General features: G+C 63.7%; 1 protein-coding gene across 2 annotated transcripts in view; it reads right to left on the reverse strand.

Annotated features, from left to right (window-relative positions):
• Positions 1–8,577: 8,577 nt before the first annotated feature.
• LOC102450766 (uncharacterized) overlaps positions 8,578–21,586 on the reverse strand; it is a 33,732-nt gene continuing 20,723 nt past the window's right edge. For both annotated transcript variants that reach the window (XM_075938145.1, XM_075938146.1), the window contains 12 exons: positions 21,366–21,507; positions 20,204–20,349; positions 19,441–19,485; positions 16,131–16,240; positions 15,506–15,661; positions 14,871–14,986; positions 14,375–14,575; positions 13,781–13,892; positions 13,402–13,516; positions 12,428–12,638; positions 11,785–11,903; positions 8,578–9,221 (listed from right to left, as the gene is read on the reverse strand). In XM_075938145.1, the coding sequence (XP_075794260.1) occupies positions 9,039–9,221; positions 11,785–11,903; positions 12,428–12,638; positions 13,402–13,516; positions 13,781–13,892; positions 14,375–14,575; positions 14,871–14,986; positions 15,506–15,661; positions 16,131–16,240; positions 19,441–19,485; positions 20,204–20,349; positions 21,366–21,507 (1,656 nt within the window). In that variant the 3' untranslated portion in view covers positions 8,578–9,038. The remainder of the gene's footprint in view (positions 9,222–11,784; positions 11,904–12,427; positions 12,639–13,401; positions 13,517–13,780; positions 13,893–14,374; positions 14,576–14,870; positions 14,987–15,505; positions 15,662–16,130; positions 16,241–19,440; positions 19,486–20,203; positions 20,350–21,365; positions 21,508–21,586) is intronic.

Genomic DNA, 21,586 nt, shown 5'->3' on the forward strand with positions numbered 1-21,586 from the left:
TGCTCCATGCCTGTGGTCCAGCTGTCCGGCCGGCATTGTCAGCTGTTTCCCCATGGATGGCCAAGTGCCGGGAGACAACAATGGGGGCGGGGCGCTGACCGTGGCATGCGGGGAGGGGGCGACTCAACCTGGCAGCCGCCCGCCAGGGACGCGCAGACACCCCTCCCCCGTGCTGAGTGGGGCAATGTCAGTAGTCCTATGAGCCACGGCCTGCCTCAGTTTCCCCATGTGCTCTGTCCTGCTATGTCCCGAGGAGACGTTAGCCCCCTGTAGCAACCTGGTTGGAGGCCAGAATCCTTAGTCTGAATAGACTGGAGGATGCAGAAGAGCCAAGGGGAGCCCTGTGACGGACCGGGCCGTGTCTGGGCACAGCTGAGGGCGTCCGCTCAGGGCGAATTGCTCAACTTTGGGGCTCCTTACAGCCCCCAGACTGGTGACCTCTCCAAACAGGCCACAAACCAGTCCCACAGAGCGCTTCAGCTGCCTGCCTGAAGCCTCCCAAGCAAAACCCCTCCAACATCCCAGCAATATCCGTGCCCCAGATGGCCCTGGGCCTCATACACCGGTGGGGGGTCTTAGCACCCAATCCCCCCTACCCCGAACAAGTTCTGTCCGGCTCCAAGAAACCAGCCACAGATCCCTGGTCAATTTACCCTCTGGACCTTACCCACAAATCACGCTGAGCCAATCCTTTAGAAACTATCCTCTAAAGGTTTATTACTACAATAAAGAAAAGCATGAGAGTAAGATTGTTGAAGAATAGTACATTACATGCATCGAATCTCCCAGTCCTCGATGCAGGCTCTAGCAGAGATGTTACAGCTGCTGGCTTAAAAGTCCTTATTGCGCATCCTAGGATCAGGATGGGTCCACAGTTCTTTCTGGCTCTTCGATTCCTGCATTGCTGCCTCTGGGATGAAGTGCTGAGCTGAAGACCAAGATGGAGTCCACCACATGGCCTATTTATCCCTCCTTCCTGGTCTCTTCTTGGCTACAGCAGGTCACCTGGCCCACGGCCTATCCCTGTGTTCCCTGCTGGTAGCCCTTAGGTATGAGTCACCAGTCATTCTTTAGGTGTGTCCTTGTCCCCCAGGGCCTTGCTGACTAGCATGTCCATAGGCCAGGCTCTGCCCACTGCTCAACCACATGCAGGGAAATATTCAGTATCCATACAAAGTACGTGCTTATAATTTCACACACAGGCATTATACAATCACATGAACAGCGTACACAGGATTAGCAGGCAGTAAGCTTCTATTCAACACCTCACATGGCCCCCCTTTTATACCATTTTTGGGGCCAACACCCCCCGTGGGTGCAGCAGTGATCTGGCTGCTCCCCTCAAAATCCAGCAACGTGACAAGCCCCACGGACGGGGACTTTAAGGCCAGCGTAGCCTGAGGGCGCGAATACCGCATGGCTGGAGCCGGAGCCAGAGCGCCCAGGCAGCCACCAGCTTGTTCTCAGGGAGGAGGGCCAGAGGGACGCAGAGAATCCGGCCGTCTGGCTCCCACTTGCCTTTCCCACGCTGAGCTGCTGGCTGCGGAGGCCGCTGGCCCCTGTCGCTGCAAACACCCCTGAAGTGTGCGGAGGGCAAAGGGCCTTGCACGGGGCCTCTGCCGCAGGCCGGCCTGCCGCTCAGCACCCCCAGCGGGGAGCCAGCACTGCTGGAGCACGAAGGCGCAGGCCCCGCGGCGTGGGACCGTGTGGAACGCAGTGCACCCTTGGGTGCTAAAGGGGATCTCCTACAGCCTGTCTGTACCCAGAGCATAGCACGGACCCTGAGAACCCATGACACATCCCCAGCCCCAAGCTGGGGCCCACACAGGATCAGGACCCAGGCTGGGGTGTGGGGGCAGTTCCCCATTTCGGGGAACCCCATTAGGGCTGGGTTACATCTGTGGTGGGGGTTGGTGCTTCTCCATAGGACCAGAGAGCCCAGGCAGTCCCCTGCGAGCCTGCCAGCCTGCCAGCCCAGAGATTCTGGTTGGGTTGGGATGCCAGCGACCTAGGTTTTCTTCCCTAACTCTGCCACAGAGCTATTGTGGGGCCCTGGTCAAATCACTCCCCTCCCTGGGCCTCAGTTTCCCCAGCTGTGAACCGAGTGTGATCTTTCCTTCCTCCACACCTTTATTACCTGTCAAGGGTTCGAGACCCCCTAAGCAAAGGTGCCCGAGGAAGGCAGTAGGGATACCTGACTGCCTGAGCTCACGGCTTAGATGCTACTGATCTTAGCCAATCTCTGCATAGCTCTGTCTCCAAATAGTGTCCCCTCCCTGGCTGGGTGAAAGGGGATCTCACACACGCATGGTGTCATGGATTGATAGGGGCTGGGCTATGCCTTGGCCTCCACGTGCCAGTCCTCCCCCGCCGTTGCCATTACTGGATTGTAGTATGTGCCTACGATCATTGTTGCACCCCCCGTTACATGGTTGCACCCAAGTGAGATGCCTATAAAAAGCTGATGGCTCAGTGGAGCTGTCTCTCCCATTTATAGGCAGGGACGGGCTGTGTCGGCAGGGGCGAGTGCTGGCGCTGTATGTGCATTGCAAATGTTTGCTTCTGGAGACGCCCGCAGGCGGCTTGGCCAGCCGAGCGCGACCGGACTGCTAGCGGAGCGACTAGAGGGAGCTGGCTACCGTTGGGTTTGGTCCATTGCTGAGGACATTCAGCCCAGCATGGGAGCAACAGCATCCAGCTACAAGGAACGGAGTGGACAGGGGACCAGTCCATGGGACAAACTCCGTTTTGGGACTCAAGGAGAACAATGGGTTAGGGACGTGAGCGACTAGGCGATGATCCAAGAAGCAGATGCTTATCAGAGAGACGACGGGCTAGTTGACTAGTCACTTTCCCCCTTGCTGCCTCGATCAGAAAGAGGCAGGAAGAGGAGGGGGGAGAGCAGGGATGCTTCAAAGTGGCAGTGCTGCACGGAGCCCGGGTCCAGCTGGGGATTCTCCCGCGGATGCTGGGCTCCATGCGGCGCTGCCGCTTTGAAACGCCGCGGGGAGCACAGCGCTTTCGCCTTTGAAGTGTAGCAACAGCCTGTTCAAACAGTGGGGCTGTTGCTCCACTTCAAAAGCGGAGATGCCCTGACTGTTCGATGAACCGATGAGTCGAAATGTAACATCCCTACAAGGGGCGTCCCTCCACATGGGCAAGGATATGAAAAGGGCCCTGGAGGTTCCTCCATTTCGTCTTCCATCCTGCGTCTCACCTCTGGAGGATCTTCGCTATGAACTGAAGCTTGAAACAAAGGACGGAGGCCCTGTCCTAACAGCGGAGGTGCTCCAGATTTAAGCCAGCCGATTACCCCACCTCTGCTACAAGCCTGCACCAAGAACTTCTCAGCTGGTGTGTGTATCTGATTCCTTTAACAACCCTAACTTCTTTCTTTCACCCACTAGATTGTAGATTCTAAAGGATGAGCACAGTTTGCTTTTTGGGTAAAACTGTGTTAGAAATTGGCTGGTCCTTTGGAATCAGAAGAAGCTTTTTATTTGGTGAGATTGGTTTTCCTTGTTGACCACGGCGTGTCCAGACTGCCCCGCTATGCCGGTCAGCTGATCGTCGGCACAGCACGGTGGCCATTTTGATGTAAATCAAGTGGCGGTTATTTAAATCGCCGCTTCATTGTGCTATGTCTAGTAAACTCATCTACATGGCTCCATCGACAGAGCCATGTAGTCTAGACATACCCTAGGGGTGCGTCTAGACTGGCAAGATTTTGCGCAAAAACTTGCCAGCTGTCTAAACTAGTGTGGCTGCTTGAATTTGCACAAGAGCACTGACTTTGTAATGTACAAAACCAGTGCTTCTTGCGCAAATACTTTCACGCTGCCGCTCGGGAAAAAGCCTTCTTGCGCGAGAATACTTGTGCAAGAGGGCCAGCGTAGACAGGGAAGAACTGTTTGTGCAAAAAAGCCCCGATGGCTAAAGCGCTTTTGTGCAAAAGCATCCGTGCTAATCTAGACGCGCTTTTGTGGAAATACTTTTAACGGAAAAACTTTTCCGTTAAAAGTATTTCCGCAAAATCACGCCAGTCTAGACGCAGCCTAGGTGTCTGGGCCAGTACATGTGGGTGAGTCGGTGGGAATCACACATCACAGAGCAGGGGACCCCCGGGTCACAGAGCAGACAGCTCCCCCCCCCCCACGTCACAGGGGCAGGCCAAGCAGGCGCCAGGGATGCTGGTTTCCCGTTGCTCAGGGCAGCCGACACCATCTGGAGCTTTTGCCCGGTGTTAGCTTCAGCAGCTACAGGTTACCCGGCTCTGGGCTGCGCAAAGACTGCAGGGGCTGGCCCCCCGAGTGCTGTTTGAGCCACCCCCTTGTGTTGGGCTGGGGAGAGGCCACCTCACACCCCCGGCAGGACGGGCCGTGTCAGCCTGGAGCGGGCTCGGGGAGACCCCTCTCCAGGGCTGGGAGCGCTGGGGGCTGGGCTGGCGTCTGAGGGATGCGCTTCAGCCCCAGCTGTCCGGGGGGCGGGGGAGCCTGTCTGGGGGTCACATACCAGGCTTGCCTGAGCCTGCGGTGTGAGAGACACGAGCAGCCAGCGGCAGCTGTCCTGAGATTCTCGGCATTTCCCGCCTGACCCCCCCACCTGCCTCCCTCCCGCTGGTGCCCCCTTCCCCAGCTGCTGCCTGACCCTCGCGGCCTCCCGCCCCGCACTGGCCCCCCACCTGCTGCTGCCTACAGCCTGACGCTCCCCTGGCAGCCTTCCCCCCCCCCCACTGTCTCCCTTCAGCTAGGCATGGCCCCCCGCCCCTCTGCCCTGCCCCCCTTCACCAAGGGCCTGGCCCCCCACCCCTCTGCCCTGCCCTGCCCCCCTTCACCAAGGGCCTGGCCCCCCACCCCTCTGCCCGGCACTGCCCGCCTTCATGTAGGGCCTGGCCCCCCGCCCCTCTGCCCTGCCCCCCTTCACCAAGGGCCTGGCCCCCCCGCCCCTCTGCCCTGCCCCCCTTCACCAAGGGCCTGGCCCCCCGCCCCTCTGCCCTGCCCTGCCCCCCTTCACCAAGGGCCTGGCCCCCCACCCCTCAGCCCGGCACTGCCCGCCTTCATGTAGGGCCTGGCCCCCCGCCCCTCTGCCCGGCACTGCCCGCCTTCATGTAGGGCCTGGCCCCCCACCCCTCTGCCCTGCCCTGCCCCCCTTCACCAAGGGCCTGGCCCCCCCGCCCCTCTGCCCTGCCCCCCTTCACCAAAGGCCTGGCCCCCCACCCCTCTGCCCTGCCCTGCCCCCCTTCACCAAGGGCCTGGCCCCCCCGCCCCTCTGCCCTGCCCCCCTTCACCAAGGGCCTGGCCCCCCACCCCTCAGCCCGGCACTGCCCGCCTTCATGTAGGGCCTGGCCCCCCGCCCCTCTGCCCTGCCCTGCCCCCCTTCACCAAGGGCCTGGCCCCCCACCCCTCAGCCCGGCACTGCCCGCCTTCATGTAGGGCTTGGCCCCCCGCCCCTCTGCCCTGCCCTGCCCCCCTTCACCAAGGGCCTGGCCCCCCGCCCCTCTGCCCTGCCCTGCCCCCCTTCACCAAGGGCCTGGCCCCCCGCCTCTCTACCCTGCACTGCCCCCCTTCACCAAGGGCCTGGCCCCCCGCCCCTCTGCCCTGCCCTGCCCCCCTTCACCAAGGGCCTGGCCCCCCGCCTCTCTACCCTGCACTGCCCCCCTTCACCAAGGGCCTGGCCCCCCGCCCCTCTGCCCTGCCCTGCCCCCCTTCACCAAGGGCCTGGCCCCCCGCCTCTCTACCCTGCACTGCCCCCCTTCACCAAGGGCCTGGCCCCCCGCCTCTCTACCCTGCACTGCCCCCCTTCACCAAGGGCCTGGCCCCCCGCCCCTCTGCCCTGCCCTGCCCCCCTTCACCAAGGGCCTGGCCCCCCGCCTCTCTGCCCTGCACTGCCCCCCTTCACCAAGGGCCTGGCCCCCCGCCTCTCTGCCCTGCACTGCCCCCCTTCACCAAGGGCCTGGCCCCCCGCCCCTCTGCCCTGCCCTGCCCCCCTTCACCAAGGGCCTGGCCCCCCGCCTCTCTGCCCTGCACTGCCCCCCTTCACCAAGGGCCTGGCCCCCCGCCCCTCTGCCCTGCCCTGCCCCCCTTCACCAAGGGCCTGGCCCCCCGCCTCTCTGCCCTGCACTGCCCCCCTTCACCAAGGGCCTGGCCCCCCGCCCCTCTGCCCTGCCCTGCCCCCCTTCACCAAGGGCCTGGCCCCCCGCCCCTCTGCCCTGCCCTGCCCCCCTTCACCAAGGGCCTGGCCCCCCGCCTCTCTGCCCTGCCCCCCTTCACCAAGGGCCTGGCCCCCCGCCCCTCTGCCCTGCCCCCCTTCACCAAGGGCCTGGCCCCCCGCCCCTCTGCCCTGCCCCCCTTCACCAAGGGCCTGGCCCCCTGCCTCTCTGCCCTGCACTACCTGCCTTCATCTAGGGCTTGCCCCCTTTCAGCTTCCCTGCCCCGCACTCCCACCCCTTCGCCTGCTTCCACCTGACCCACCAGCCTCACTTCCTGGCCCACCATAGCGCCTGAGCTAACCATGCCCCCCACAGGCCTGAGCTGGCTTCTCTGCAGGCCCGGGTGCCCCATATCTGCCCCACTCTGGTGTGCAAGTGAGGCCAGGGCTGGGCCTGATGCCAGGCTGTAGGGGCAGGGGGCAGGCCCCAGCCGGGCCGAGGTCCAGGGCTGTCCGGATTGAGTGGCGTCGGCCTGTGCTGGTGCAGTGCGCAGGGCCCTGGGGCGAGGGCACCGGTCTGGCTGGCTTGGCACTGGGAGGCTCTGCTCATGGCGCTGGCCAGCCCTGCTCCTTGGGGGCAAGTCGCAGGGGCTGCGGGAGGCTGGGCTGCGTGGGGGGTTGCCCATCACTCTCCCGGCCCCGGGCGGCTGGGTGGTCTCTGCGTGGACACGGGGCGGGTGACAATCGGCCCTTACTCCCCCCAGCTGGGCAGTGCCTGCCAGGACGCCATGGGCTGAATGGGCCACGGAGGGTGGAGCCGGCTGGCAGGGGCTGCGGTAGGGAGGGGCCGAGCAGGCCCTGCTGCCTGCTTCCAGCCTGGTCCGAGCACCATGGTGAAAGGCGCTGCGGGGGGGGGAGGGTGTCCCCCAGGGGGTACCCAGCTCCCATTGCCGCGCCATTCCTGTCCCGCTCCGGCCGTGCGCACTGGGCCGCCTGCCAGAGGTGCTGGGTTTGAGCCCTGCCTGCGCCCCAGTGTCTGTGCATGTGTCACGGTGCCCCACACGCTACCCACAGGCCCTTGCTCCCGGCTCTGGGGCCAGCCTTGCTGGGCTGCTGCGCTCAGCTCTGGGGGCTCCCGACAGGCCAGAGAAGGGGGAGACAAACGCGCAGGAAAGGCTCAGGTGCTCAGAGTCCAGGCCAGCAGGCGCAGGCGGAGGACAGGGGAACTGGACATGGACAGAGGGGTACCAGGCCCAAAGGGGCTGGGGGGCAAGGCTGGGAGTGTTGTTCTACCCAGACCAGGGGATGGAGTGGCTGGAAAGTGGCGCAAGGCAGGAAGCCTGGCTGCTCCCCAACCAGAGGTTAGGGACGTGAGCGATTAGGCAGGGCGAGGAGGGCTGGAGGATGGATCTGATTGGCTGGGGGGGTCCCCGGGGCAGGGTGAGGAGGGCTGGAGGATGGATCTGATTGGCTGTGGGGGTCCCCGGGGCAGGGCGAGGAGGGCTGGAGGATGGATCCGGCTGGCTGGGGAGGTCCCCGGGGCAGGGCGAGGAGGGCTGGAGGATGGATCTGATTGGCTGGGGGGGTCCCCGGGGCAGGGTGAGGAGGGCTGGAGGATGGATCCGGCTGGCTGGGGAGGTCCCCGGGGCAGGGCGAGGAGGGCTGGAGGATGGATCCGGCTGGCTGGGGAGGTCCCCGGGGCAGGGCGAGGAGGGCTGGAGGATGGATCCGGCTGGCTGGGGAGGTCCCCGGGGCAGGGCGAGGAGGGCTGGAGGATGGATCCGGCTGGCTGGGGAGGTCCCCGGGGCAGGGCGAGGAGGGCTGGAGGATGGATCCAGCTGGCTGGGGAGGTCCCCGGGGCAGGGTGAGGAGGGCTGGAGGATGGATCCGGCTGGCTGGGGAGGTCCCCGGGGCAGGGCGAGGAGGGCTGGAGGATGGATCCGGCTGGCTGGGGGGGTCCCCGGGGCAGGGCGAGGAGGGCTGGAGGATGGATCCGGCTGGCTGGGGAGGTCCCCGGGGCAGGGTGAGGAGGGCTGGAGGATGGATCCGGCTGGCTGGGGAGGTCCCCGGGGCAGGGCGAGAAGGGCTGGAGGATGGATCCGATTGGCTGGGGGGGTCCCCGGGGCAGGGTGAGGAGGGCTGGAGGATGGATCCGATTGGCTGGGGGGGTCCCCGGGGCAGGGTGAGGAGGGCTGGAGGATGGATCCGGCTGGCTGGGGAGGTCCCCGGGGCAGGGCGAGGAGGGCTGGAGGATGGATCCGATTGGCTGGGGGGGTCCCCGGGGCAGGGTGAGGAGGGCTGGAGGATGGATCCGATTGGCTGGGGGGGTCCCCGGGGCAGGGTGAGGAGGGCTGGAGGATGGATCCGGCTGGCTGGGGAGGTCCCCGGGGCAGGGCGAGGAGGGCTGGAGGATGGATCCGGCTGGCTGGGCGCCCTACCGTTTGAAGGGGAGGCTTGGAACAGCCTGACCGTGCAATGCAGGAGCTCTCCCGGGCCAGGACCTGCTGGCTGGTCACATGGCACCAGCTTCGCCTTCTTCCCAGCTCACTAAATTGTACGAAGAGCTGCTCCAAATCTACTGGTTTCCCCGGATGCCTCTCCCCAGGGAGCCTGGAGCCTGGTGGTGATACGGGTGCCGTGCCCCGGCCCGGCCAGCGGGAGGGCAGGGGAGATGGGGAAAGAGGGCCCAGCCAGGAGTGCGGGCCAGTGGGTGGGGCGGGGAGGGGAGACTGGGGAGAGGCGGGGCGGGGTCCCTGGCACACACTCCCTGCTGCCGCTGGCTGAGAAGGGAGGTTTATTGGCGCGCCGGGAAGAAGCCCAGGCAGCAGAGGTAAGTGACGTCTCCGAGGGCCGGGCAGCAGTGGGGCAGGGCCGGCGCGGCAGCCCTGCCCCTAGACGTAGTGCTTGTGCTCTATGGTGTAGTCGAAGGGGTCCCCGGCGAAGGGCAGCTCTGGGGGCTCGTTGTAGATCCCCGTCAGGAAGATCCACAGGGTCCCAAGCACCATCACCGGGATGACCAGGAAGAGGCAGAGGCGATCGACCGTCCGGGCGACGCGGTTCCAGTTGTCCTTCTCCTGGGGCGGGGGGGAGACCGACAGGGGGGGCAGAGCATGCGAAGGGGGCAGCGATTGTTAACTGGCTGAATCTAGGGCTGGTGAATGTCACAGCCAGGGGCCCCCTATCCCCATGGCACAGACAGCCTGGACTTCTCCAGGTACTCCTGCTCCCCATGGCACCCCACTCTGCCCCACGCCCTGCTCCCTGTGGTGCCCCACATCCCCATGCCCCAAGGCACCCCACTCCCCCCTGTGCCCCTTTTCCCCGAGGTGCCCTGCTTCCCAAGGCGCCCCACTTTCCCTGTGCCCCGCTCCCCGAGACAACCCATTTCCCCTGCACCCCACTTCCCCATGCCCTGCTCCCCAAGGTGCCCTACTTCCCCTGCACCCCACTTCCCCCAAGCCCCTGCTCCCCAAGGCACCCCATTTCCCCCCCATGCCCCGCTCCCTGAGGCAACCCACTTCCCCTGCACCCCACTTCCCCATGCCTTGCTCCCCAAGGTGCCCCACTTCCCCTGCACCCCACTTCCCCATGCCCTGCTCCTTAAGATGCCCCACTTCCCCCCCGTGCCCTCCTCCCCAAGGTGCCCCATTTCCGCTGCACTCCACTTCCCCTGTGCCCTGCTCCCCAAAGCACCCCACTTTCCCTGCACCCCACTGCTCCATGCCCCGCTCCCCAAGACACCCCACTCCCTCCCACTCCCCAAGGCATCCTGCTCTCGCAGGGCTCTGCTCCCCATGCCGCTCTGCTCCCGTGATGTTAGTGGAAGGTGAGCTGAACACACAACTCGCTGTCGCAGCCCCCCCGGGCTCAGAGGAGCTGTTCTGTGAAGCGCTGAGTCATGCATGGACAGTCACTGGACTAACTCCGTCTGGGGACACCCCTTCACCCCCCGGGGGCTCCTCCGTTTCTCTGCATTCCGGCTCATCCCCTCGGCAGGATCCCTGCGAGGGACGGAGCCCGGGGGACGACGGCCCAGCCTAGCAGAGGGCGTATTCCAGAGACGTAACCTCATTCCACCTCTGCCGCCAGCCTGCCCCAGGGCCTTGCAGCGGTGCATGCCGTTGGGTTCCTTTAACCACGTTAACTCTCCTGCTTTCCTTTTATTAGCAAACGTTAGATGTGAGAGGCTAAAACAGGGCGGGGGCCCTTCGGGGGGCTGCTGACCCACAGAAAATCAGTCGGGGGCTGCAGAGAAGTGAGAGAAAACCCCCCCAAACCAGCCGCTCACTGACATGGCCCCCGACGGAGAGGGAGAAAACTCTCCCACAATCCTCTAGCACACCAGCACCGGGGGGGGCAGGTGAGTAGATTGTGGGTGCTCCAGCCCCGCGAGGGTCAGCGGGGGCTGGAGCGCCAGCATGGGCTCCCTGAACCTTGGGGGCCGGATTCAGGCAAGCCAGGGGCTGCAGCTGCCCCGTAGGCCTGAGGTTCCCCACCCCGGTCTAAAGGATCGGCGCAGCGTTCCCTTTGGGGCATAGATTGGCCTGGGACTGGGGCTGGTCCTTTGGGATCGGAAGAACCTGTCTGGGTTTGGTGAGGCTGGTGTTGATACCCTCCCCTCCGGGCAAGGTGCTGTTCCGGAGAATGGGCGCGGCTGAGGGGAGGGCGTGTGTGGTGCTTGCTGGCCGGTGTGCTGCTCTGTGGGCCCGGCTGGGGGGAGGCCCCCAGGGGTGGTGGTAAGTGGCCCTGTCGCTAAGGAATTTGCCCAGATTGGACCCTCTCAGCGGTGCCCCCAGAATGACACCCATGGCGCCCCACTTCCCCAGCGTGACACTCCCTGTGGCGCCCCAATGCCCGGGTGCATTGCTGTGCTAGGGCACCCCGCCCCGGCACCCTGAGCCCCCCGATCCCCTTGGCACCCACCAGGAGGCCTCAGCCCCGCCTGATGGGAGGGGAACTCATGCTCCTGAGGCTGCCAGCAAGAGGCCAGTGAGTGGGGACTGGGCGTGTTCTGCCCCCCCTCCCCCACAGGCACCTCCATCTTGTTGCATGGGTCAGACTGGGAGGCCGTTGCGGGGGCGGGCCACTGAGGCAGCCCCGTTCCCATTGGGCACCGGGGGCTGTGATGCTGGGCTCTGCCAAAGCCCCCTGGGACGTAGTTGGGGGGCTGTTTACACTAGTGGCCCATGGCCCACGCTGTTGGGCAGTCGCTGGTTGCTGTGTGGGCAGTGGGTGCCCCCTACTGGCCTGTGTCTGTAAGCACTGCCCGGTGGGGCGGGGGGGGGGTTACCCCAGGCCCTCATGTCTCCTAGTCCATGGCCCAGCCGGTTCTCACCTGATGAGGAAAGGGGTCTGAACAAAGGAAGGGGGTGGCTTGCAGAAGGGAGTTTTTTTGGCTGGAAAACCATGCAGAGAACAGACTAAGCAGAGTGCTGGGAATTCAGGGACCTAGGCACCCCTGCCCCACGGGGTCTAGGGCTGCCAGCCCCAACTCCTTATGTCCACATCTCGTCTGTGCTGCGCTGTATCCCTCTGTTCTAGTGCCTGGCGGAGCCTGTTCTTGCTGCAGGGTTGGGGGATACCCGACATGCCCCCCCCCCGGTGGTGCGGGGCTGCTACCCGCCCGGGCACACCCACCTCGTTGTAGTCGTTCTTGTCCCGCATGTGCTTGATGATGAAGTTGGCGCCGTCGATGGCTGGCTTCACCTCGCTGTACAGCTGCTCCTGCGTGTCGGCCGCGCCCAGGGGCTTGGGCCCTGCCAGCGGGTGGGAAGGGAAGGCGACGCTGTGAGCCCAGAGTGGAGACGTGGCACCAGTTTGCTGGCTCCTTGGGTGGGGCTCGGGCCCTGATCCGGGACTCGGCTCTGGGGTGGGGCTCCAGGGTCCCATCTCAGGATGCAGCACTCGGAGAGGGGCTGGGATCCTGGTTGGTGTAGGGGCCAAGGCCTTGTCCCAGGGTTGGGAGGGAGGGGTGGGTCCCTGTCTTAGGGCAAAGGGTTTGGGGCTGCTGGGCTCCCACCCAGGGTTTAGTGGAAGGGGCGAGATTGGATCCCACTCTGGAGTGTGGGGCTCAGGGAGGGGGGACTGGGGTGCCAGTCTGGGATGCGTGGTGCCCCCTGCCCACCCCCTTTGGGTGCCAGCTGTCCTGGGCTGCACATCCCGGTGCCGCCGAGGCCTCGCCCTGCTGGGACCTGCCGTTCCCCAGGCACTAAAGGAGCCACCGCGCCCGTTGGGAGAGCCCCGTGGCACCCGCCCCGCCCCCTGGCCGCAGGGCGCTCACGGGAGGGGGTGACGCGGCTGGCCAGCCCGTGCCGCTCCGACTGCTTCTCAAACATGAGCTCGCTGCGGGACTTGACGGCGAAGTACTCCTCCGCCTTGGCCATGTAGCCCACGGAGCTGCTGCGCCGGATCAGCAGGCCGCCACGGGGGCCCGGCTCGCTCTCCGCCGGCCGGGACATGTGCAGCAGGCGCGGCAGCAGTTCCAGAAACAGCTGGCGACGGGGAGAGGTGCATGTAGGGGCTCCAGACCCGCCTGGACACTCCCCACCCTCCCGCTGCCTGGCCTTCGGGAGCACAGCCACCGCTCTCCCCTCGCTGAGCTGGGAGCCTGGTGGGTGCTCTTGAGCCAGACCCTAGAGGGGGTGATGCCTGGAGGGAAGGGGCTGGCGCTGGCCAGGCCCAGCAGGAGAGGAGTCTGTGCCCACGGCCAGCCATGGCACGGGAGGTGCATGGGAACGGGCACGCCACTGGGTGGCCGCAGGCCTCAGCGGCTGTGGGCACTGCCAGGCCCTAAGGGGAAGATGCCCCAGGAAAATCCTGGTGCAAGTCAATGAGATCCCCGTAACCTGACTCTCATCTGGGGCTGCAGCCCACGCTTTGGGGGCTTCTGCACTTGCCCTGGTGCCCGCCGTGGGGCCTGGCAGCACCAGCTTTGGTTTTTCCACACCCCTCGCGCCCAGGCCGGCGCCAGTGCCAGCTGCCAGCCACTAGCCCAGCCCCCCAGAAGGGAGCGAGTGCCGCCTGCCAGGCAGGCCAGTGCCGGGGCCGGCTGGCTCAGCACCGCGTGTCGGGAGGAGAAGAGGCCCCGAGCCCCCTGCCTGGCTGCAGGTTCTGGTGCTGCGGCCACAGAGCGTGGTTTGGCTCCCGCTCCCCAAGGCGCAGGAGCGTGGAGATGGGCGGAGGGGGGCGGCTGTGTGCCCTCCCGGCCAGGCACAGAGCCCAGCCAGGGGCCCCCGTGCCCAGCTCCCCCCTCACCTCTTTGACCCAGCTGGACATGACGTGGGTGCTGGGCGTCCGGAAGTGGATGTTCAGCACGACCACACAGGTCACCACCACCGCGGTCACCAGCAGCATGATGAAGAGCAGGTACCTGCAGGGCAGAGACCGGCTCCTGGGGACTGCAGGGCCCAGGCCCCCTGCCTGAAGGGGGATCTGTAAGGGCCCCATGGACCAGCCACGCAAGGGGACCCCCCGTGTGTGGGTCTCCACTGACAGGAAAACCCTCCAAGACCTTCCCAGAAGGAACCAGCCGCCCCCACCAAGCACGAGACATGGAAGGTTCCCCTCCCGCCTCCCCAGCCAGCAGGCAGGGGCTGGGGCAGCAGGGCACGTGGGGCGACCCACGGAGACTCACTTGCCAATGAGGGGGATGGCGAGGGAGGTGGCGGGCAGGCGCTGGGAGATCAGCAGCAGGAAGACGGACTGGGCCAGCAGGACGGAGATAGCCAGCGTCATCTTCTCCCCACCTGGAGAGCCAGACGGAGCTCAGCCCTCTGCCCCACCCCCCAGCTCTAGGGAAGGGGCCGGAGGAGAGGAAACCTCCCTGGCTCACACGTCCCCAGGGGGCCAGCGCTCATCCCTTCCTGACAGTGCCCGGCATGGGTGGCTCCAGCCGCCCTCCTGGGGATCTTTGGGGAGCTGTGCTAGGGGGCAGGTGAGCCAGCATCGGTGCGGGGGCTGGGCCTGGCTAAACCCTCGCTGTCCGCACACAGTGGAGGGCGCTCCCTGCCTGGCTGGGCACTCGCGGTTCAGGGGGACGCGTATCCACTGGCGGTGGGGTGGGAGGCCTGTCCTCGCGGGGGGTGGGATGGGGGCTGTACTTCCTGGGGACCCTGCACTCACTGGAGGTGGGACTGGGGGCCCCAGACTCTGGGGTTGGGGACCCTGCTCTCCCTGGGATGTGATGCCCCCCCCCTTCCTCGGTGCGGGATGGGGACCCCGCCCTCACTCTCGGCCGGCAGGTAGAAGACGAAGATGGCCATGAAGGCGATGAGGATGCAGGGCAGGACGATGTTGATGATGTAGAAGAGCGGCTTGCGCTTGATGATGAGGTAGAAGGTGATGTCCTGGTACTTGCAGCTCTCGGGCGAGACGCTCTTGTCCACGTTCTTGCGGGCCGGCTTGTGGACAATCTCCCACTCGCCGTTCTCTGTGGGCGCGGGGTGGGCAGGGGCAGGTGAGTCGCTGGGGGCCCCGCCAGCCCCACACAGCGCCCTGGGGCTGGCCCTGCCGCGCCCATCCGACCCAATGACCCCAGCAGGGGGATGTCTGTGGGACCCAGCCTATGCTGAGAGTCCTCTCTGCCCCTGCCCCCCTCACTTCCTCCCATGGGGAGACAGCTTTGGGATAAAGCCACCGTCTCCTGGGCACCTCCAGCCAAGTCCCCAGACACCGCCATGCCACCCGTGGCTCTGCCCTGCGGGGGAGCCGGGGCCCTGCTTTACCCGTGAAGGCCTCCAGGTCGATGGTGATCCATTCCACCAGGTAGTTTTTGTTCTGCGTGTCGTCCGCTTCCTGCTTCAGGTTCATGGTGATCTCCTTGGCGTTGTAGCGCAGGGAGCTGGGCCCGGCGAGAGATGGGTGAGTCGTGGCTCCCGCCGTCCACCAGCCCCCGCGAGCCTCATGCTGCCAGCGGGGACAGAGACTCCCCAGACCCGGATGCCCCATGGAGCTGGCCTGACCCCTCGGCCCTTAAGACACTCTAGTGGCCTCCAGGTGGGGACGTACCGGAAGCAGAGGCCCCTGCCGTGCCACAGAACCCCGGGGCGGGGGGGCTGGCTGAGGGCTCAGCTCCAGCTCTGGCCCCAACGCCCAAGTCTGGGCTCGGCCAGCACATCCCGGGCTGCTGTCCCTGGCCTGGGCCTGGCACTCGGTGGCTGCCCCCGTGGTCACCAAGGAAGCTGATCCAAAGCCCCCGGAGAGGCCCGGGAAGCTGTCCAAGGGGTGTGAGCTCCAGCCCAGGATACAGTGCCAGGGTGCCTCTCTCCCCTGACGGCAAAGGGCTCCGGCTCTTTGGGCGTGGAGCCGCGGTGGGCATGGGGGCTGGCAGGCCCAGCGTCAAGGGGGGCGAGCCCCTCACCTGAACTTGAGGCTGCAGTTCTGCCAGTCGAAGGGGAAGAAGTTGACGTTGATGGGGCAGGCGCTGTGGAAGATGGCAGGCGGCAGCCAGTACACGAAGCCGGAGTCGTACACCAGCACGTTGCAGTAGTAGGCGATCTGGAAGAAGCCGTCGTTGCTGCACAGAGACACAAGGGAGGCTGTCGGGGACTGTGGGAGCCTCCAGGCCTCCGTGGCAACTCTGTGTCCATCGGAGCCACAGGGGGGCCCCGGTGCCCAGGACCTGTGTGCGGGAAAGCCCTCGGGCCTCTCACCCATGCGCTGTGGGGTGGGATCTGTGAGCTCTGGGCAACCCAGCATGGGCACAGAGTCCCCAGGGCGACTGAGACCGAAGGCACTTGTGTGGGCCAGGAATTCGAGTGCCAGGGCGTGGGAGGGGTCCGAGTGTTGGGCATGCTCTGCCAGATTCCCTGCCCCACTTGGAACCACCCCGGACGTGGGCTGGTCATGGCACCCGTGGGCGGGTGAGAGCCACCTTGTGAGCGGGTGCAGGGCTCTGCCGGCCGGGGGTCTGTGACGACCTCACCCAGGGCCCGCAGGCAGTGCCGTGCGCTGGAGCCTCTGGGAAAAGCCGGACCAGGACTCACTTGTTCTCCAGGACGATCTCAGGAAGCCACACCATGTCCGGGGGCAGGCGGAGGATCTTCAGGTCCCCGAACTCCGACTTGTTCCACTGCAGCCTGTAATCTGTCCAGCCCTGTGGGAAACCAGGAGTCCATGTTGGAGCCTCCACCCACCATCTGGAACCCCTCTCCCACACCCCCACATGCTCCAAATCTCCCTCCCCAGGCCAGCAAGGAACAGAGCCTGGGCCAGCTGGAAAGATGGGCAGGGAGCAGCAGCACTGGCCACGGACACCAGGGGTGGCATTGCTGTGTGTCCTCAGCCCCTTTGGGTTTGCTTGGAGGCCGGCACACCCTCTGGTGGGATGGGGGCTGGATGCAGCTGCGGGGAATCCTTCTCAGGGGCGATCCAGCCACAAAGGGGCATCGGGGGGGAGGAAGAACCTGCAGACACGATGGCTCAGGGAGTATCTCAGGGTGGCTGCTCCGTTAGGAGCCCAGACACTGCCCTGCCCACTGTGCTGGAAGTGAAGGGTAGCCAGCAGTGGGGGTTGGCCCGAGGGGAGGCCAGGCTCCGGGGGGCAGGACTGGGGCAGAGGAATGAGTGGCGGTGATGTTATTGGATTTGGACGTGAACACGCAGAACACTGTGCGGTATCTACTGCAAGCGGATGCATTGCTGGTTCAGTTTACACTGTGGAGGTGCAGGTGTGAGTTGTGCATGTGACGTGATGAGTGTTGGCACTGGGCTGATATCCAAGTATTTGCTTTCTGGGAGACATCACCCGGCCTCACCCGCCTATGGCCAGTCAAGGGTGGGGGAGAGGGGGGCAGTCAAATGAACTAGAGCACTCGTCTGACAATGGGCCATAAGTGGTGCCAATCCACAGCTAAGGAATTTCGCTTTGAACATGCAGAGCAGCCTGTGAGCTGGGGCTGCTAAGGCCCAAGGCCTGTGTGGACAGCTGACCTGCTCATGTGACAAACTCATAGACTCATAGACTTTAAGGTCAGAAGGGACCATTATGATCATCTAGTCTGACCCCCTGCACAGTGCAGGCCACAGAATCTCACCCACCCCTCCTAGAATAATCCTCTCACCTATATCTCAGATATTGAAGCCTTCAAATACTTTGAAGACCCCAAGATGCAGAGCATCCTCTAGCTGTGATCTGTACCCCATGCTACAGAGGAAGGCGAAAAACCTCCAGGGCCTCTGCCAATCTACCCTGGAGGAAAATTCCTTCCCAACCCCAAATACTTTCCCACAAGGAGAACAATGGGATTCCCGCCATGTGGGCAAGGGTATAAAAAGGGCCCTCGAGGTTCCTCCATTGGTCTTCACTCAGCTCAACACTTCAGGCGTGTCTTTGCTAGAAACTGAGCCCGGAAGGACTGGTGACTCATCCAACACTGGGGCTACGGCTACATTGGCAAGATTTTGCGCAAATACACTTTAACGCAAGAGTTTTTGCGTTAGAGTATTTGTGCAAGAGAGCGTCTATACTGGCATGTGCCTTTGCGCAAGAGCATCCGTGCCAGTGTAGACGCTCACTTGCGCAAAAAAGCTCCGATGGGCATTTTAAACAACGGGCTTTCTTGGCAAGAAATCGATGTTGCCTGTCTACACTGGCCTCTTGCACAAGAACAGTTGCACAAGAGGGCTTATCCCTGAGCGGGAGCGTCAGAGTATTTGCACAAGAAGCCCTGATTTTATACATTAGAACGTCAGTGTTCTTGTGCTAGTACTCGCGGCCAGTGTAGACAGGTGGCAAGATTTTGCGCAAAAGCTGTTGCTTTTGCACAAAATCTTGCCAATGTAGACATAGCCAGTGTATATTCCAGAGGTTGAGAAGACAGAAGTTTATTCCATCTCTGCTACAAGCCTCTGCCAGGAACTTTGTAATTGGTGCATGTAATTTTGTTTCCTTTACCAATTTTACTCTAAACTTCTTTCTTTCTTTCTTTCTTTCTTTCTTTCTTTCTTTCTTTCTTTCTTTCTTTCTTTCTTTCTTTCTTTCTTTCTTTCTTTCTTTCTTTCTTTCTTTCTTTCTTTCTTTCTTTCTTTCTTTCTTTTAATAAACCTGATTCCTAAGGATTGGCCCAGCGTTCTCTTTTGGTAAGATCTAAGGTATAAACTGACCTGGGACTGTGGCTGGTCCTTTGGGATCAGTACAACCTGTTTGGTTTTGGTGAGATTGGTTTTCATAATCTCTCCTCCGTGTAAGGTGCAGTGCTGGCTGTGGCACAGGAAAAGTTGGCGTGTCTGAGGGGATGGCTTGTGTGACTTCTTGCTGGCTGGTGTGGTGAGCCAAAGCGCTCTGTGGCTGCGTCTAGACTGGCATGATTTTCCGGAAATGCTTTTAACGGAAAAGTTTTCCGTTAAAAGCATTTTCGGAACAGAGCGTCTAGATTGGCAGGACGCTTTGCCGCAAAAGCACTTTTTGTGGAAAAGCGTCCCTGGCCAATCTAGACGCGCTTTTCCGCAAAAAAGCCCCGATCGCCATTTTCACGATTGGGGCTTTTTTGCGGAAAACAAATCTGAGCTGTCTACACTGGCCCTTTTGCGCAAAAGCTTTGTACAAAAGGACTTTTGCCTGAACGGGAGCAGCATAGTATTTCCGCAAGAAGCACTGATTTCTTACAGTAGGAAGTCAGTGCTTTTGCAGAAATTCAAGCGGCCAGTGTAGACAGCTGGCAAGTTTTTCTGGAAAAGCGGCTGATTTTCTGGAAAAACTGGCCAGTCTAGACACAGCCTGTGTGACTGGCTTGGTGCCTTATAGAGAAGGACCCCCCCAGTCTTGGGTGTAAGTAGCTCTGTCTCTAAGGAATTTGCCCCGATTTAACCCTCTCAGCAGTGCCCCCAGAACCTGTTGTATTACAGCTGCCCAAGCCCAGAGATGGGCAGAAGCTGCTCTGGGTGGTTTGCTTTTGTCTGTAGCCTGAGCTCTCTCAAGGGGCTGCACCGGCCCTAGGGCTGCTCCTCAGTGAAGGAAAACTCTGCTTCAGCGAGAAGGTCTTTTCTGCTGGCCTGGGGCGAGGGGTTTGGAATGGGCTAGCTTGAGGCTGGACCAGTCGCAGCAGGGGTGGAACTTACTAATGTGGCATGGCTGGAGGGCCGAGTCACCTCCATGGCTGGGACCGACCGGCATTCCTAACGGGGAAACTGAGGCAGAGCACCGCTCCACCGGGTCTTTGCGCAACACAAAGAATCAGCGTGTGGCCCCCTCTGAGCACCAGCTGGTCAGCTTGTGGCAATGGGGGCCCATCCAGATTTATCCCTCCCCACAGGGGCAGGCCCTGGGGGCTCAAAACCCACCAGGGGCCCACTTACGTGATCAATCCACACGTTGGTGGTGAGGGTCTCGTCGGCCTCTTTCTGGAAGGACACCAAGCAGACATGAGACACAGCATGGGAAAGGCGTGTTCGTGGCCCGTGGTGTGCGGAGCAATCCCAAAGAGCACTGAGCTCTGAACCCAAGGGCCGTGGCAAATCTCTGGTTTTAACGGGAGGCCAGGCTGAGCTCATGGAGGGCAGGGAAGCCGGGTGAGTTTCAGCCTGTGACGCAGTGGAGGGGGGGGCCTGTCTGCTTGTAACTCACTGCCCCCACCTGGCTGCGCTGTGATGCGATTCCCACTGACTCACCCACATGTGCATTGGCCCAGACACGTAGTCCCAGCCTGGGCACTTAACCAGGCTCTTCCCAGAGGGAGGAAGGTGGAGACGGCCACCTGGCTGGGGGGCAGGGCCTGAGAGCTGGTCGGTCTTAGCTGGGGGGAGCATGAAGAAAGGAGTCTGAGCCCAGTACGGGGCGGGGAGGGGAGGCTCAGGGGCCTGTGAACCCCTTTCCGCAAGAGGACTAAGGCTGCCCGGCTCCTATGTCAATATCGAGCCTGCGCTGGGCTGTATCTCGGAGAAGCAACAAACCCTTCTATTCTACTGGCTGGCGGAGTCACATCTGGCTGCGGAGGAGGGTGCAGTCACACAGCCCGCGGGCACACGGCTGGGTCCCCCCCCAGCGCAGCCGTCCAGGAGCAATCGGCCCCTCCCAGCCAACGCGGGGAAGGCCCCCGTAGCTCCCTGGGGACGAGCTCACCAGCGAGACGAGGTTGGAGAGCGTCAGGCCCAGGTCCACGCTGACGCTCTCGTCCTTGGACATGACGGGCCGCAGCTCCTTGTTGTAGCCCTTCTCCACGAAGAGGTAGTTCATGAGCCGTTCCTCCTGGTTCACGGCCAGGCCGCCTGCGGGACACGGGCGCGAGGACCGGTGTCTCCGGGGCAGGGGACTCGCTGAGTCCGAGCCGGCGGGAAGGAGCAGGGGACCACGCAGCCGCAAGGGGGATGGAGGGCCTGGCTCTTGCCCCATGCTAAGACCCCCCCACCTGGGCCCCCCAACGAGCCCCCAGACACCCTTCCCCCCACCCAGAGCCCTCTCGCCTGGGCCAGGCTGCGGCAGAGAGGCCTGCGGGCAGAGGGCAGGGCTCAGCAGGGGTGAGAGGGGCAGTGCCGGGAGCCCACACCCGGGCTCTGCATGGCCGCAGCCCGCCTGCAAGGAGCCAACGCCGAGATTCGCTGCTGCTCCCGCTGCTCCAGCGCAAGGTCGCTGTGCCCCCCGCCCCAGCGCCCCCGGGCAGTTAGGCACCCGATTCCCAGTGCCTGGCAGGCGCCAGCTCCTTGGGACGGGCTGGGAACCTGGATGGGATCTTGCCCGGGTTGTGCTGATCCGTACACATGGGCACGTCCCCCCCATGCACACACACACCCTCGTGCACAGGCACACACCCACGTGTGCCCACACGCTCATGCACCCGTGCACATGCACACATGCTCCTCCACATACAGCCTTTGCCCTGAGGCCGGTTTCACATCGGGGGGGGGGGGGGTTTGGAGAGCCCCAGTCGCTGGGGATGGGCAGGGGGTCGCTCAAGCGCACCCTGCTCCGGAGCAGGGGGGGAGCCGTTCCCGTCTGGCTGCCCGTGGGCAGGGGGAAGGTGGGCTTCATGGGGCAGGAGCAGTGCTACCCAGAGGCCTGCTGCAGGGGAGGGGCGCTGGCAGTGCAGCATAGACAGGCAGCAGGGTCCCCAGCCAGGCGCTCGCTCTCCAGCAGGTGCTGGAGACCTGGGCAAAGGCAGAGAGCTGGGGCGAGGGGGGTGGAGCGCCGGTCACCCTGCGGCTGGCGCCTGCAGCATCAGCTCCCGCATAGGAATCCGAGGGGGGAGCTGGAGAGGGGGGCTCTAGTGGCAGCTCCATGTCCTTACCTGACAGGGCGACGGCCCAGAGCACAGTGAGCCGCAGGGCCAGGGTCCCCATGGTCCAGGGGTGCTGGTGCCCGGCCATGGCCCAACTCCCCGCCAGCCCCTCGGCAGCTCCTGAGCTTGTGGCGAGGGCCGGAAGCCTGAGCTGGGAATGTGGATGGACAGTGGCAGGTGGGCGAAGAAGGGGGGCAGAAAATAGCAACAGCTCAATCCCTTCCCCCGCC

This window comes from Pelodiscus sinensis, chromosome 10 (genome assembly GCF_049634645.1).
Source record: "Pelodiscus sinensis isolate JC-2024 chromosome 10, ASM4963464v1, whole genome shotgun sequence".
NCBI classification, from domain to species: domain Eukaryota; kingdom Metazoa; phylum Chordata; order Testudines; family Trionychidae; genus Pelodiscus; species Pelodiscus sinensis.